We start from the raw sequence: 17,671 nt of genomic DNA, 5'->3' as shown, positions 1-17,671 counted from the left end.
ATTTTAAAGCATGTATTTTAGCTGGTCAGATAATCCTTCTTCAGAAGTTTGGATCTGTTGAGACCTGAATAACTATTTGCTCCCTTGCTTCGAGCTTTGACATGTTTAGTGGTTCTTTTTAATGAATGTTTGTTCGTCTGCTTTCTTGAAAGGTTTGTCTTTAATAGTTAGATGTCTCCTGTGTATTTTTTCGGTGTATTCAGTGGTGTGCTGCACTTCTAATGGATCTTCAGTTTTTAAGAGTTGATACTTGTTATCAGAGAAATTTTAGAATATTTTATGCAGATGATATTCTACCAGGCTTTTAAGGAACATGAGTGAGTCAGATGACTCATTAACCTAAGTCACTCCTCTTACTGTCTGACCTTGACCTGCTCAGCAGATGTGTTTTCTCTTTTGATAGCAATACTTCGTGCTCTTGATCATCACGGATGGCGTGATCACAGACCTTGATGAAACCAGACAGGCAATCGTCAATGCAGCCAAGTTGCCCATGTCTGTCATCATTGTGGGAGTTGGGGGAGCTGACTTCAGTGCCATGGAGTTCCTAGATGCTGATGGTGGAAGTCTCCGTGCCCCGTCAGGCGAGGTGGCCATAAGAGATATTGTTCAGTTTGTGCCTTTCAGACAGTTCCAGAATGTGAGTACCGTTTTTTTTTTTTTTTTTTTTTCTGGCTTAAACATAGATTGCTTTTAATTGAAAGATCTAATTTGGCTTGGCATTTTTGTATCGTTTGTGCTTTTGCTATAATTTTATGACAAACTATTAAAATGATAACTGCTATGAATATGTAAAGATTTTTTGTTACTTTCTTATTAATTACTTTTCTCATGGTGATAAAAAATAATCTGGTAAAGGCAACTTGAGTAAGGAAAAGTTTACTTTGGCTAGTAGCCCATTACACTGGGAAAGGGATGGCAAAAGGAGTTCGCAGTATCTGGTCACAGTGCATCCACAGTCATGCACAGAGGATGAATATGAGTACTCTCTTAGGGATTTGGGGGTTTTCTTCTTGCTGTGAGAAAACACCATGACCTGTGACAACATGGGGAAGAAAGAGTTTCTGTATTGTTTAGATGCTGTCTCAGAAAACAAACAAAGATTTTACAGAAATGGAAGGCCATACTGTATATGGACTATAGGGTTGGGATTTTTTTTGTTTTGTTTTTTAATTAAGAATGATTCTTCTGAGTCTCTCAGCTTCTTGCCTCCATTCCTCTGTAGGAATTCCTAGTGTAGATAGACCAAGATGACTATAGTGAGAGGAACATAGAAGAATTTAATGTATAATGTTATGAAACAGTCTTATATCCACATATAGAAAACCAAAAAAAAAACCTATATGTAAATGTTTTAGCAGCTAAATGTATAATAGATAATAGCTGGAAATAACCCAGATGACCTTCAACAGGCAAATGATTAAGAAAACCATCATATGGTACATCCATATGATGAGATACTTAGGAACAGACCTTAAAAGCAGTTTCTTGTGCTTACACAAAGGCTGATAGCTTTACATGAACATTACTTGGGAAAAGAAGCATTCAGAATCAATTCTGTTTAAACCTATATCACTGCTGTAATCTCAGACCAAATTCCATACAGATTTTTGCATGCTACTTTCAGAATGGTAACTGATAACCAGGACTTCTTCTAAAACTATTTTATATTTCTAGAGCTTATAGGTCATGAAAATGGCGATTGATTTTAGTAGTCATGAGAATAAGTAATAAACTTTTTGTACGTCTAATATAAAGTCATTAAGTACAAATAGAATAATCTTTTAATACATTGATGTTCAGAAAAGGGAAAAGATGAAAACGCATTTAAAAAACGGAGGCTTTGCATGTTAGCACATACATAATATGCTCTCATGAGAATCTCAGTTCTCAGCAAACATAGCAAGAAAGAGATCAAGGACACTTGGGAAGCAGAGGGAGGCAAATCTCCATAAGTTCAAAAGTACAAGCCTAGAGATCAAGAATCACTGCAGTTTAATGACTGCTGAGTTATTTCTAGTCACTTATCAAACAGCCAGTAGTCAGTCAAATGTGGTTGTGTGTGTTTGCAATCCTAGCACTTTGTAGGAGGATGAGTAGTTCAGGCTCATACTTGACTGCCGTGAGTTCAAGGACAGCTTGAGCTACATGAGACAAACAACAAACAAATAAGCAAGCCAACAGCTGTTCAGTTTGTAATGGTAGCTATGATTTTGTTTTTCTTCAAGGCTCCAAAAGAAGCACTTGCTCAGTGTGTCTTGGCAGAGGTTCCCCAGCAGGTGGTGGGCTACTTCAACACGTACAAACTCCTTCCTCCCAAAAACCCAGCTGGGAAGTAGAAGGAGCCAGGACAGCTACAGGATTTCAAACGCTGTGTGGAGCAATGCCATCCCTTAAACAGAATGATGGATCTGCCGGCTGTGCTTTTTACCCCCGGGGTATCTGGTGTAAACCCAGCTTCTTGTATATATTCTATCTGTTAAAGCATACATTTAATACTTTTTGAAGAGGACAATAACAAGTCTATTTCTGCTCAGTGAATTCAGTGATTGTTAGTGATTTATAGAAATTACAAGAGTGCTGTTTGGAATTGACTTTAATGTCGGAAAATGAGGCTTGTTGGTCTGTTGTCTACTTTCTATAATGAAATGCTATTTTTAAATGTTACCCATGGAGTGAGTGAGGAATTACTGGATGAAGTGGAATACAGGTTGCTATACTGTTTATAGTAAATACTTTGCCAGCCAGTGTCTATACTGTGACTGAGAGAGCTCCTTAAGTCAGGTACTGCGTTTATACCTATGACTATATTCTGTCCCTTCCTATGCTGCAGTGCTACAGTGTATAAAACTGTTTTCACATGGTTGCTTATGAAAACCAGTGGGCTTACATTTTAAAATGTGGAGAGCTCCTTGTAGACAAGACATTTTTATTTGCCTTTTGAAATCTTTTCACTGTGAACTCTTGCACATAGTATGGCCTTTGCTTTACTGAGTAAAGAAGACACTCAAACTTCTGTGAGCATCAAATGATAAGGCACCCCAGAGGCCATGTGATTAGGTCAGCATATGTGACTAAGTGAGTAGGATTGCTTCATTCACTAAAGCTTTGAGGACCAAACATTTAAGGTGAAACTTCAAACACAGTTGCAGGCCAGGCATTGTGGCACATCATCCCAGCACTTGGGAGGTAGAGGGAAGACAGCCAGCACAAACCAACCTGCCTACATGGTTAATTCCAGGTAGCTAACTACCTGGTGAGAATGTGTTTCAGAATAACAAAAAAAAAAAAAAAGTAATTGAGAAATATATTTCTTCTAACTAATGGTATAATTGCAAAAGGTCATTTGTATTTTTTTCTTGCTAAGGTCCTATGTATTGATTTGTATAGATTTATTTAGATATTTTTACCTAAAAATAGTATTATTATTTTCGTTAAACTTTAGTTCTAGTTATTTATTAATCAAAATTCCATTTTTCATTTCAATAATGTACTATTTCCTAAGACCAGAATTCTGTTAAGCATAAAACCTTTTATAAGATTTAAAAAAGAAAAGAACAAAATATACAAATTCTGTTCTAGCTGCTACATTTACATAGAGTGGACTTAGTATTCTTGTTTTGAAGAGTTGAATGATTTTCACTTCACCCTGTAGAACATACTGTTAAGTGAGCACACATTTTTGGAATTGATTCTGTAACATTTGCCTGAGGATCTGGATGCCAAATACTTTGCCAGTCTGTGCAGTGGCCAATTATCACTTAACAATTTAACAAAATTATGTATTTACCACATATCCTTAAGTGGATGTCCACAGCACCAGCCAGCATTTCTGTCAGTGTTACTGAGTCCTGCCACCACTGCCTGTGTCTTTCTTTTCTTCAGTCTTCTCAGAAACAACTTACTGCTGAGGTCTGGCTCAGGGAAGATCCTTTTGTCTTGTTTGTCTAGCCCAGTGAGCAGTTGCCTCTTTCCTACATGGGTAATTGGCATCTGGATATGTGCTGTTAACATGAAACAATGCACCTCTATATAATAGGGTTTCTTAAAATTTATTTTCATTTTCAGTCCTTTCATTCAAGAAATTTTTATGTAACCCCAATTTTATAGGTATACAAACCTATATTTAAGATAGGCATACAAATCAAACATTGCAAGTAAACCAAAAGGAATTTATTTTAGATGCCTGGAGAGGTGGCTCCAGGTTAATAGTACATATTACTCTTGCAGAGAACCTGTTGGTTTCCAGCACATACATCAGGCAGCTCTACTTGGTTGTAACTCCAGCTTCAGGGCATCTGATAGTCTCATCTGCCCTCCACAAGGACCTGCTTGTGTGTATGTGTGCATACACACACACACACAGAGTTATTTAACAATTTTTTTTTAGATTTAAAGTTTTACCATTTATTAAAGGTGAAAGCATATTTGCCTACTAGTGAGGTTTATATGCTTCTGTGCTTTTACATAAGAACTCGGTCTCAGCTGACTATTTTGTATTGCAGAACACAGACAATCTTAAATGTACTTGAGTGTTGGTTGATATTTTGATTTTTTTATTGACAATACTTAGAACCTTTTTTCACATAAATACATAGTACAAAATGCCATCAATGTTGAGAGGTGTTTCAGAAGTTGGAAATTCTGTCCTTATCCTAAGCCAAAACACAGTTAAAGTTTTTTTTTTTAATGAAGCTTATGCTGACAATTTTTAAAATCAAACTTTCTAGCATAAGACAATCTAGAGATATATGGATTTGATATTGACTTGATTAAGAATGACAGGAAAATATTGAAGTCTTTGTTTTCTGTAGCTAATCGTTTATGCTAAAGCTTAAATGTATGGTAAAGCTTAAATGTATGGTAAAGCTTAAATGTATGGTAAAGTCACTTTAAATCCCAGCGCATAAAGTAACCTGTATTCAGGCAGTGTTTATTTTTGCTGCGTGACATGGCAGCTGTGTAGTGCAAATGCTCCTGCTGACTCTGACAACCAAGGCTGCAGGGAAATTGAATGATACGACATGGGCAAGCTCTGCCCGAAACACCTCAGAGTCACTACACATTTGGTTTTGAATTAACTTTTCCCCATTGCTCATTAGAAATCTTTACTGTTGTCTGGTTTTTCCAGTCAGTTACATGACTCTCCATGGGGCCATGACCCACAGTTCAAGAATGTGGGACCTATGTCAGTAGTAACAATTCAGTTATCAATAGAGGTGACGAAATCTGATTTTTTTTTCCTTTTTTTTTTTTTTTCTCATCTGAAACCATCATTATTCCATGGTCTCAGTTTCAGGTCTCTGTGCTTGGGAACATGTCACAGTGGCTTTTAGGACTTTCTTTTGCATATGAAGGGAACAGCACAGAAAAATGCCTCATAGATTCTCTGTATGTTAAGTGGTAGGAGAGGGACTTTTTGGCTCTGAAGCAAGGCTCACTAGGCTTGCTCAGCCCCAGAGGGTACTCAGAACTGCAGGCCCTTCATCTGGCAGCCACCTTGTTTCTGCCGTGTGGTCTTTAACAGTTTTATAATCTGGTTTACCAACATTTTTTTCTTTTTAAAATAATTTTTCCTTTAAGTGGCTCGTCTTGATCAGGTTTTATAGATTTATTATTCACAGGAGCTGTGATTCTGGCAAATTAAGGTAATCTATAGCTTTCTGCAGTTTAAAATAAAAGCATTTCCAACTACTAGATTATCATTTTATAAATTTTTTAGTTTCAGCATGTACCTTCATTCCAGACTATTTTATAGTGGTTTGTACTCAAATACGTATTTTTCCTTTTGTGCCACTATTTGAACAAATGCTCTTCACTCTTAAAGAACATCTAAAATAAAAATCACCAAACTGACCTTTATTTCCTACTTATGTACATGGACATTCTGTGCATAGACACACAGTTTCTCACATGTTTATATTCAGAAATTGTATTTGTACTGGCCTAGTCACCTCCTTTTCTGTTTAAGATTGATTTGTTTAAGACCATTAACATTTTAAATCTTCTGAGGGATTTACACGTGTTGACTTTAGATAGTGCTCTGTGAGCTTTTCCAGAGTAGACCCAGGGCCTTACTGATCTTGTGCTGAGTTTTACATACTTTGCCCTTTTCATGTCATACATTTCCTACAAAGCCATCTTCCAGAATGCTTGCTCTCTAGGCTAGTTTTCATGAAGTTGATGTAAGGTAAGTTAGCAGCTGGGTGAAAATTATGAGCAGTTGTGTTGTGGCAGACGGCACAGTGTGTGCATAATTTACTAAATACATAAGTTTATATTAAATACATTTTCCGTGTGAGTTCCCTTTAAATAAAGTTACTCTAGATGTAACATGGCTGTGTTTTGTTTTCATTTTTGTGTCTCTGCATCTTACCAAAACAGTAGAAAATGGAGCTGGGTAAGTGGCTCAGTGAGTACGACCACTTGGTATATAAGGTTTTGGACCCATGTTCAGACCCCTGTACCCAGGTAAAAAGCCAAGCATGGCCACACAGGCTCAACCTCAGCACTGGAGGGAACAGGTGTGGGCTTGCTGGCAATAGCTGAAGGACATGTGATCTCCATCCTGTGTATCATGCACACACTTGTTCACAAACTCATATTACCATACACACAGAAGAAAAATAATAGAAAAGTTAGAGGTAAATACAAAATTAGTCTTATTTGGGGTGACATTAAAAACCACCACAGGTGAGTAATTTAAATACCTGGACTGGCAAGTTCAAGAGCCAGATGCTCTGTAGATCTCAGAACATCTAGAGAGTCGTCTGCTATTTCACAACATGGTGGAAGGGCAGAGACACATGAGAGACAAAACTGGGCTGAAATCGGCCCACACCTGTGATAGAAACATTATCCATTCAAGAGCACTAAGAATCAAATAGTAGCTGATAAAGGTTAAGCAGCAAGTAAGAATGTTTTAAGGATGCAAAAAAAAAATGCATTTGTTGAATATAAGGTGTGAGAAAAGGTAATCAAGGAATGGAGGGAAAAGGGGAGCAATTGGTGGGGTTTCATCCTAAGGACATCCTGGACACCAGAGGGTTCAGTCTTTGGGTAAAGGTAACATGTTGAATTGGTTTCAGTGGCAAATTTGTAATTTTGAAAGGTGTAAAGTGTAGGAGGAGCTAAGGTGGGAGGAGTAAGGAGGAGAGGAGGAAAAGGAAGAGGAGCTAGGAGAGGAGAGGGGGAGAGAGGGAGGGCACGGGTGTGGGCGCCCGAGGGCTGGGGGGGGGGGGAGGGCGGGAGGGAGGGAGGGAGGAGACAGTGGTGGATGTTCACATGTCCCTGGCAGTCAAAGGTAGTTGGTATATCTAGATTGAGTGTTGGGTTACACTTCTGATTGTAAGGGTATCTTGTTACTGGTCATTACCAAATATATAAGCGTTTTGATAATTTAAGCATTAGAGTCTCATTTGCCTACTGGGCCCGCGTGGATGGTGGAATGGTCTGGGCAATGCCCAGCCTTGCGGAGACAGTGTGACTGACTGGCAGAGCCATCTCCCACGCTGGCATCTTGTGGGTGGCAGGGCTGGTGTTTCTGGCTGGCCAGTTCTAGCTGCTGTGCACACGTGGCCTCCGGCGGAGAAACATGGCAGCTGAGCTAGGCAGAGCCGCTGCAGCTTAAATAGTCAGCTTGACCAGAGGGCGTTTTAAATAATTACTACAACAGTAGGGGACCTTATATTTTAGTCACTGACACAGGCCCAAGGATCAAAGACTTTAGAGAACCCTATTGCCAAGCTCAATCCAGGCCATGGTGACACACAAGCCAGGGGTTTAGCAGTGTCACCTTCTGGTGTGACTCAACTGTTAGATCACTTGGTTCTGGGTTTGTTTTCAGATTCTATGTCTTGTTATAAGCCTCTATCAAATCATCAGCTGGACCCATCTCCTCAGTTCCTTAGTGGCTCAGAGGCTGGCACACGCCTGGTAATTACACAATCTCTATTTAGAATATCAGTTTTGCTTATGACAAGATCTTTGCCATTGTCACTTGTCACTAATCATTACTGTTTTGCCAAATTCCACAAAGAAATCCCAGGAATTTACAAATTACCTTGGTGACTGGCTTACATATACCCCCCACCCCTGAAAGAAATGACAGGTTAGACATTTCAAGCAGTTTTAACTTTGTACCAATGAGAGCTGGATCTTTGATTCATTAGCAGACTCACAAGGCGCCAGGTGTAGAAAGCAGCTGGTCTTCAGAGCCAGAATCGGAATTCTAGGAGGTGGGGAGCTTTGGGGCTGTCAGGAGGATGAATGAGCAGGAAACAATCTCTTCTTCACCCATCGCTGCCCCTGTCCTAGTTACTTTTTTATTGCTGTGAATAGACACCATGACCAAACCAATGTTTGGTCACGTATAAAAGAATGTTTAAAATGTATAATGTATAAAAGAAAATGTTTCGTAGGGCTCAAGGTTCCAGGAGTTAGAGTGTATGATAGCAGCCTGAAGTCAGGCATGGTACTGGAGCAGTAGCCAAGAGCTTACATCCTGATCCATAGGGAAAATGGGAAAACGCCACGGGCTTCTGAAACCTCACAGCCCAGCTCCCAGAACACATCAGCAAGGCCACACCTAATTATTTCCAAACATTTCCACAAGCTAAAGACTGAACACACACACACACACACCACAATTTTCATTCAAACCATCATCCTGTAAAAAGTTCCCCTAGCATAAATAGTTACTGAATAGCTCACTACTGGTAATCAACAAAAGAATTTTTTAAAGTAAGAAATTCTGATTATCCACAAACTTATGATCTAATAAAGTAGAGGCATGTGAAAACAAAGCAGGAATAAGTGAGGTCCTCTGGGTGGGGGAGGCTGTTTCTTCACACTGTCAGGCATTTGTGGGGAACTGCAAATGGCCACTGAAAGACAGGACACATCCTTTGTACCACCTAGACTGTTAGCACATTCCCTCACACAAAGATCTCAAATCATTAACATCTTCATTCCATCCACTCCCAAATGACAGCTCTTTACATTTCATATTCTGACTCTAGTATCCCGTTTCTCTGCAGTACCCCAAACCCCTGCGCTCTCAGGAACCAGCTCCTTTGTTAGTAAAATCCTTATACTGACCTTTTTCTTAACTCCCTGTTTGTAGTTTTAATTAAAGCCTGTCTTTCATAAACAATATTATGTTACATCTTCTGCAGTCCTGTCAAGTATAGGTTTATCTCCTCTTCCTGAGTTTCTGCCACCAGTGGTGTGACCTCTAGCTGTTCCTTCTGCTCTAACATGGTTTTCCCTCGTCTTAAAGGTCTCCAACTTTGAATATCAATCATAAGTTATAGTATATCTCTTTTAGTATACTCTTATTCTATAGTTCAGCCTAAAATACTTAGTAAGCCCTGCCTCTATTTTTTAAATTTTATTGTATTTTAAAATTATACGTATGTATGTGTGTCTGCTTGTGGGTATGTTTTATGTGAATGAAGGTGCCTGTGGAGGCTAGAGGAGGATGTCAGGACTCTTGAGCTGGAGTTGCACTGTTATGAGCGGGATATGGATGCTAAATTCAGGTCCTCTGCAAGAACTGTACACAACCTTAACCATGGAGCTAGCTCTCCAATCCCATTCCCAAACACCCACATCAAAGAAAAAAAATCTTATTTTTAGGTCAAGTATCTCATTTTCCAACACCAAGCTACTTTCCCCTCACATTTTTTCTGGTGCCACAATTCTTATGAATCTTCATCCATCGGGGCCCTCCTCAGTGTACTGATCTCTGCACAGTTTTCATTTTCATCATTTCTCTCAGGGTGACCCTTTCTGTTCCTTCCTTTTCTGAATTCATGTACAAATGGTCATTTCCTTGGCACTTCTGTTCCAGTCATATGAACTTCCTTGCTCCTATTTGACTGTGCCCAGCTTGCTGCTGCTCCTTCCCCAAAATGTCTGTAGTCATGGGAGTGCCTTTCTCTCCTCTCTTCCTGCAATCTTTGCTCAGCATCATCAACTGAGACCTCTGCTGATTACCTTGTTGAAATTACACTCTTCCAGTTCCTCCTTCTCCTCCTCCTTCACCACCACCACCACACGACCACTCGCCCTTGTTTAAATTGTTCTTAATTAATCCTAACCCTCTGGATGCTGAGGCAGGAGTGCTGGGCCCCATTTTGTCCCTGGTTAGGGCCTTGTTGAGTTTCTGCAGCCTTGTCGGAGAGCCTAAGCCTGGCTTGAGTTTTGAGATCTATTTCAGTCACTTCTGTATTGGGGTGACTCAGCAAGACCTGTTGGCCCTGCCTCTGTCCTGCCGTTGCTAATGTAGAGCTTTGGCTTTGGCCCTGTCAGTCACCCCATATCCTCTGTCTCCCTTCCCTGACTCCTACGTCATCTCACCCCACCAAAAATTCCCCTCCCTATGCTCCGAGTTTATATAAGTGAGAAGCTGAAGCAATAAAGTTGAGTTCCTGCTTCGACAAGACTCCCGGCCCAGTGTGTTTCTTTTGGGCTGTCGACACTCACTACCCCATTCAGCACCAGAGAGACCCAGCAGGATCAGGACCTCTCTCCTCTCACCTGGACCTGCCAGCAAGGAGCTGACACAGGAAGATCCTAAGATCATATTCTCATCCTAACCATGCCCAGTCTATTTGCCCGTAGAAAGCATGAGGTTCTTGTACTCACAGATAAGTGCTAGAGAAACACACAGGCTTGTCTCCTCAAATGAAAAGATGTATAATCTGTGTTCCACACAGAAGACTGGGAGTGGGTGTAGTTAATAAAGTGTTGACTAGTGCTACCTGTAGGAGCCAGGCCATACCTGACTCCCCCACATTTTTATATTTACCTTAGAATCTTCCCCCCAGACCTTTATCTTGAGCATTGTTTCTCAGTCAGTAGACTGTACTTTACATATGGAGTAGAGGTAGTGGACTAGGTGACTTCTGTGCTATCTATGAGGGTAGGCCATAGATAAAAGAAAGTGAATTTCCTTTCAAGTTTCTGATTCTAGAAGAAGTCTCAAGGTGAGTGTATTTAAGGCTGGATGTGAGAAAGCGCATCACCAGTCTGGTTAAAAACTCATAGAGGGCACCATGTGCTTAGTTCTGCATTCCTACAATTTCCAACAATGACAGTTCTCACATATTTGTGGCACAGTCATGTAAAATGAGCAGAGGGACAGAGAGGGGCTGTGACCTCTCAGGGATTTCCCCTTTTCTTCATCCCTGGGAGGTTTTGTCTAGAAATGTCAGGTTGTATTGCTTAATGATGCTCATTTATTTGACCTTTGTACCATCTGTTTTAGTCACAAAAGTTATAGTATGAAAAATATAGCCAGTCATAAAATTTCATAGGGGAAAACATCAAATTTTACTACAGTGTTACAGATAAGGTGCTTAAAACATGAATATCAAGTGTCTTTAGTTTGATTAGATATAATAAATTACAGAGTGGAATAGTGATTAATAGCTGCTAAAGATTTACAAAGAATTCTCCTAGGAATACAACGGAACTATTGCAGGCATAGAACAGGTTCAAATTATAAAAAGTGAAAAGTTCTGTATAGCATTGTTTTTATCTAACATATAATCAAGGTAAATTAATCTGCTGCATATGAGTTTAGAATTATTTAATGTAAGTATTAAGCCAGAAGTGGTCTCTAGACTACAGAGCAGGGACCATGTTACTCCTCCCTTTAGAGTTCAGAGCTTTTGGGCCCCTTTAACTTATGTTAAGTATGCTAGAATTTAATTTTTAGGACAAAGTTCATTTGCTCTTAGATACAGGAAGTATTTCCTTTTTGCCAACATGGTCTGTGGCATTAGATTGCAAGATTTAGTAAACAAAAGTACAAGACATAAATTAAATTTGATTCTCACAAATAAACCTATAAAAGTAGGTTTGTCTCTAATGTGGCACAGGCATGTCTGTACCCCAAACTATCCATCAAGTAGGGATTCTATATTTTATGACAACTGTGCCAGAGGGCAAAAGTGCTCATAATCCTCTCAAGCCCTTTAGATGTAGTTGTTTGGCAATGGGACTCTTCAATACTCCTAAAAAGGAAGTCATTATTATTTTCACCTTCTTGAATCTGAGCTCAATTTTTGACCTACACCAGTGACTTACTACCCTACAATGTGGTAGAGGGATTGATGTACCAACTGTGAGTGCAGGCTCTAGACTGTTCTCATTTCTGCTTTCTTTGTGTCTTTGGGGCCCTGTACACCTGCCAAGCCAAGGGCAACCTTTTGGAGAATAAATGAGAATCTGCTTGGATTAGAAATGAAGCCCTCTCACCTGAAATGGTTCTAGTCCAGCCCACCCCAGCCAATTCTCTTAAGCCTAAGGTGGGATGGATGAATCATCGAAAGTGATTAAAGACATGACAACATAAGGTAGAGTGAGGATTTTTATGATGTTCTGGGGATCGAACCCAGGGCCTTACTCAGGCTGGGCAAACACACAACTACTGATTTACATCCCTAGCCTTGAGCTGGGTGTTGCCAAAGGCTAGAAAACAGTTTATAGATTATGCTATGTCATTAAAGGGTGCAGATGAACATAATATCAGAGATAACTATTATAAGTTTGTATATAGAACATGAAAGTAGCATCTGTAAATCAAAGAAAATTGCTTGTTGAAATAGATATTTGTATTCAAAGTAAATGAAAAAGAAAAGTATAGGGGCTGGAGATATGGGGCTCAGCAATAAGAACACTTGCTGTTCTTTCAGGGGTTCTAGTACTATCACCAGCATCATTCCTGCCTGCTACTCCAATTCCAGGGCATTTGACACTCTTCTGACTTCCATGGGCATCTACATGCACATAGTATACATAGATATGTTGTGGGAGATATTTAAATCTCCAACCCAATTAGGACCAGTCAATGAAAACACGACTCAGTAATTATGAATATAATCTGTAAGCTTAAATTGGGCAGATACTCCTGCACTACTTTGTTCCCCAGCTATGAGACCCTTATAACTTGAGCATTTTCCAGACCCTGTGTTTGTCCTTCTACCTCCTGCTTCCCAGTCGTCCTCCTCTGTTGTCTTCTCTCTCCTCTCTTCTCCCCAGTCGTCGTCCGTCATCTTTGTTGTCTCTGTTATCTCCGTCCTCCATTGTCTTTCTCCAGTGATCCTCCCCCTGTCTCTCTTCTCTCCCCAGCCTTTATTTCTCCACCTCCCCTTCCTCTGCCCAATCACTGGCTCCAGCCTTTATTTTACAAATTAAGATGGGCAGAAGGTTCACTAGAAATCACCTCCCCCACAGCCCTCCACACCTCCTCTGCAGCCCTTCACAGGAAAGGAGAATTAGTATCAAAATACAAGGCTGGGGCTATCCACAACATACATACACTCAGAAACACATACATACATACGAATAAAATAAGTCTAAAACTTTTTTAAAAAAATTATAATTTTGCCTCTGTAGTCTTCTCATGCTTAAAATCTGCTAAGGGCATCATTGCTTTCATTTCTCTCTGAAAATCTTTCTGTCAGTTTCAGTTAACTAGCCCATTCTGTATTATACTTACTGAGGTCAGGTCTGGGTGCAGGGGGAAAGGCCTATCATATAGCTATATGTTCATATATCTTCAGATATCCAGTGAGTCAGCAAACTACTTGTTAATTAGATGAATGATTAATGAACACAGACCACAGGTGTTCAGAAAATACAGGCATGTGGGTTAGTGTTAAAGAAAGAAAAATATTTGGGTGTCTGCATTTTGACTCTTGGTCAAGTTGAGTGTGGGATTTATGGTGTGGCCTTCAAAGTGCTAAATCGGGTGGCTCTAGAATCAGTTTTGGAACTGAAATTTTTGTAGTGAACTAGATGGCTTGTCAGTTCATCTCATTATATAGCTGAGGTCCATATATTCTTAAAGTCTACATTCCTTGCACATGTTTTGGTGGCTGAATCCCAATGCAGTGTGTTTAATTCTTGTGTGAGCTGGAGTTTTGGGCAGTTCAGGGGTATAATTCAGACCTGCAATATCATCCAGTGTTCTTCCTCTTGATACACTTTTTTTTTTTTTAATGGCCTTATCACATGAAAGTTTCAGTGGCAGGATGGGCTACTTTCTACCAGTTTTGATCAGGCAACCCTTGAGGCTCCTGAAGCTGTCCAGTTAATTGCCATTGTGGTTATTGTTCCAAAAGAACACTGTATGCTCTGATCTTAGAACATAGAGAAATCAGGTTGGAACTGAAAGAGAAGCTTCTTCCATGATTGCTAACTCTCATAGTGTCTGAAATTGCTAAGCAAGCTACTGGATTAGAATCTCCATCACCAGTGTTACTGTGAACGATGCATGCTATACTAACAACTGGCCAGGAAGCACGTGCCCACTGGTGCAACTATGGCAAGCCTGTTATGGGAGTTACCGATCACTATTATGCTCAGCTTTGATCAAAACTGAGAATCAATGACTGTTGAATGGTTATCCTTAAACAGGATGTCTATACCATCTCTTACAAGGCTTAGAGAGTATCAGAGAACACAAGGTTTCTCTGTGTAACAGCCCTTGATGTCCTAGAACTTGCTGTGTACCCCAGGCTGGCCTCCTGAGTGCTGGGATTAAAGGTGTGCACAAATTAGGAGCATAAGTTGCAATGAAGTATTTAAACTTTCATTTGAAAAAGTCAGCACTAAAGTATATGTAATTTCCCCACTTTTTTCTTTTTTTGTTATCAGACTATTTCCTTCTGATATCACTTTTACATACCCTAACACCTACATATTGTCAATGCAAAAACACAAGTCTTGTGTTAAAAGGGTAAGAGATGGATTTATTCTGGAGGGAAATACAAGGTCTCAGACCACAGGTATAGGTCACCTCAAATTCTATTTTCCAAAGTGGCAGCAGTTTATGAAATTTTTATAGTGACAGAACAAAGAAAGTTGTAAATCAACATGCTTCTCATATACATTACCAAGTATATAAGGTACATTAATTAAAACAGAAGAGGGACATCTCTGATGAAGTTTCTAGGTACTATCAAATGACATTCTTAGTTTTGGGGCTTGTGGAAGTCAAAGGAACCTGTTCATATATGCCAAAGGGATTTATGTAATATTCATAAGGACATTAGGTCAGGCCCAGAGATGGGTAGTGAATGGGCACCATGGAGGGTAAGGTAGCTCAGATAGTTTGTAATTAAGATCTGGATGTGCACCATTTTAACCCCTACACAATTATTGAATTGCTAGTCAGTCATTTAGCTTTTATAGGTGAAGTTTCTTTCCAGGATCTGTTGTTCATGATATTAACTGTTATTTAAAATTTGACCATATTCTTTCCAATTATGAAAAGTATCAACCAACCTTTTCTAAAACTTAAATGGTAACTCTATCAAACAATACCGTTTAAAAAACAATTTCTGATTTTCACAAAACATGTTAAATGCATCCATGTTGTACAGTTTTGAGTAAATATAATTTATTAAAATCCTCTTCCCAATGTGCTATTATAATAGCTTTCTTTCTGGGACTTGGAAACAGCCACATTACATAAAATTCAACATTATATCCTAATGACACTCATTAGAAGGAAATTTTGTGTGTGTGACTACTTTCAATACCAGCCTATGAGTTTTGGCCTCTTCCCAGCATGCAACTTTGGTAATTGTCTCAGTGCTAAGTGAAGCCTCAGGACAACTTCCTGAAGTGCACGTAACTAGTTTGAAGGTTTTGTAAACTGTTGTACATGTAGTCCTGATAACTATGAGGAGCTGTGGATCTGATGTATACAGTATGCATTCCTAATCTTATCACTTTATCCTAAAGCTTTAAACAATAGAAGTTCCTATCTGGTACCACCATTTTTGAAGGAAACAGATGTTTAAGGCCGATTCTGGAAAATGTCACATTAGCCTGTATTAAAATAGAGACAGTCTGACTCTGTTCTGCATCTGTTGGGCCAGCAGAGTTAGTCTGATGTCCTTTAAGTTAGTATGAGGGAAAACATTAAATTTTATTTGGAAACGGATCCTCTTTTTCCAGCATGTTGCTGCAATCTGATTTTGCCATAATGTGATGCTACAACTGGTTTTTGCCACAGGAAATGGCATCTGCAAGGCTAGTGACTTAGGCAAATAAAAAGAATCAGTGAAGGGAATATAAAGTCCAAGTGACAATTTCTTAAAATGTGAAAGGATTGTGACTCTATAAGGGAGTGAGACTTCTTTTTATAATAGTTAAGAGAGACTTATACTTTATCTCATGTGCTATCTGTATGGGGTCTTATTCTGGATAAATAGGTTAATGTCCCATTATTTTGTTAAATTGTAATGTGTTTTGGATCAAGTTTTCTTTCTTGCTATAGGCTGATTGAAAAGGATACCATCAGTCAGCAACGTGTCACAGGGGTGAGGCTCAAAGAGGCTGGGGCACAGTTGATAGTGAGGGAACTTTGCTTTTGATTTCATCTTTTGTCTATATGCTTGCTAATCTTGCTAACTGACATTGGCCTTGAGTGAGAATCAGAGTTCTTATTAGATGGTTCCATGACATCAGCCTGTGTCAACGTTAGGTGCTAGATTGAATGACTCAACATCCTTATTTAAACAGAAAGCACTTGATTTATGACCTATTTTATTAAAAATTTCACACCCTTTCACTATACATAAGAAGTAAGATGACAGAAGAGTCTACTTTGGACATTTGACTGAAGTGTTTTGCCAGAAATTACATACCACAAAAATGTAAGCAGAAAAGACAGTAAATCACAGTAGCATTAAAATCAAGTTTACCAAAGTGGAACAAGGAAACCTCATCAGGAAAGAAGAGAAAAATTATCTACTGCAGACATTTAAAAGAAATAGCAAGTGCTCAAATCTGCTGACAGTGGATAAGAGGATGGTTTTTTAATAATCTTATTGATGAATACAAACTCTTAGAAATAAAGCTAAGGATTTGCCTGGAGTTTCCCAGGCTCCCAGCGAGGTTAGTTTCCCTTATTAATTTAAGCTACACTTTCCTGGAATCTCTTTGGGAATGCACTAGATTACATTTAAAGATAATCAAACACTTATTGCTTAGCCTTTTCTTTGACTTTGATAGTCAGAATCCCTTTCCCAGTCTCAATAGCAGGAGCCATGTTGCTGATGAATGATTGATAGGCAGGTCCCTTGGGAAAAATTGCCTTTTAATTGACTGGGGCATTTCCTCCACTGTAGTAGAACTTTATCTTTGGACCTGTCCAGTGTTTTGTCTTTTTGTTTGTTTGCTTTTTTTTTGTTTTTTTGTTTTGTTTTCCCCTGCTAGTTCTGCTCCTTTATCTTCATATTCTTCTCCTCTTCTTTTTCTTCCTTTGGAACTTTCATCTTTATTTCTAAAAGAAGACATGACAAAGAATTAGTATTGAAATCATAATTGAAGTACTGGGGCCATCACCAAACAGACACTGTCTGATGAATGAATGAATGAATGAATGTCTGCCTTGCTGTTCACTGCCATTCTTTACCAAGTTTCCTCTGTTTAAATGTTTGTATTTTATGCTCATTTTATGGAGTTGGTATTTATTTTAAATGTTTAATTTTAATAAAATATATATGATAATCAGTAGAAAGTTTGGTATCTTTCACAGTCATGGTAGAACCTCAGGAAGAAACTCGTATTTCTTTTCTTGCTTAGTCTTCTTAGTCTCATAAGTACTTAAGCATTGTTTCTTAATTTACATTGTGTGTGTGTGTGT

General features: G+C 39.1%; 2 protein-coding genes across 2 annotated transcripts in view; one reads left to right on the top strand and one right to left on the bottom strand.

Moving 5' to 3' along the window:
• The window catches only part of Cpne3 (copine 3), a 49,742-nt gene extending 43,409 nt beyond the window's left edge, over positions 1-6,333 (top strand). The window contains exons 15-16 of the mRNA XM_028779798.1: positions 404-640; positions 2,229-6,333. Coding sequence (XP_028635631.1) covers positions 404-640; positions 2,229-2,339 — 348 coding nt within the window. The 3' untranslated portion in view covers positions 2,340-6,333. The remainder of the gene's footprint in view (positions 1-403; positions 641-2,228) is intronic.
• A 10,672-nt stretch (positions 6,334-17,005) lies between these two features.
• Positions 17,006-17,671, bottom strand: part of Cngb3 (cyclic nucleotide gated channel beta 3) — a 172,722-nt gene continuing 172,056 nt past the window's right edge. The window contains 2 exon segments of the mRNA XM_028779786.1: positions 17,006-17,118; positions 17,121-17,308. Of these exon segments, the coding sequence (XP_028635619.1) occupies positions 17,006-17,118; positions 17,121-17,308 (301 nt within the window).

The sequence above is a fragment of the Grammomys surdaster genome, unplaced genomic scaffold (assembly GCF_004785775.1).
Source record: "Grammomys surdaster isolate TR1022 unplaced genomic scaffold, NIH_TR_1.0 97, whole genome shotgun sequence".
Taxonomy (NCBI): Eukaryota; Metazoa; Chordata; class Mammalia; order Rodentia; family Muridae; genus Grammomys; species Grammomys surdaster.
The sequence above is the reverse complement of the archived record's forward strand: the minus strand, read 5'-3'. Positions and strand labels throughout refer to the sequence as shown.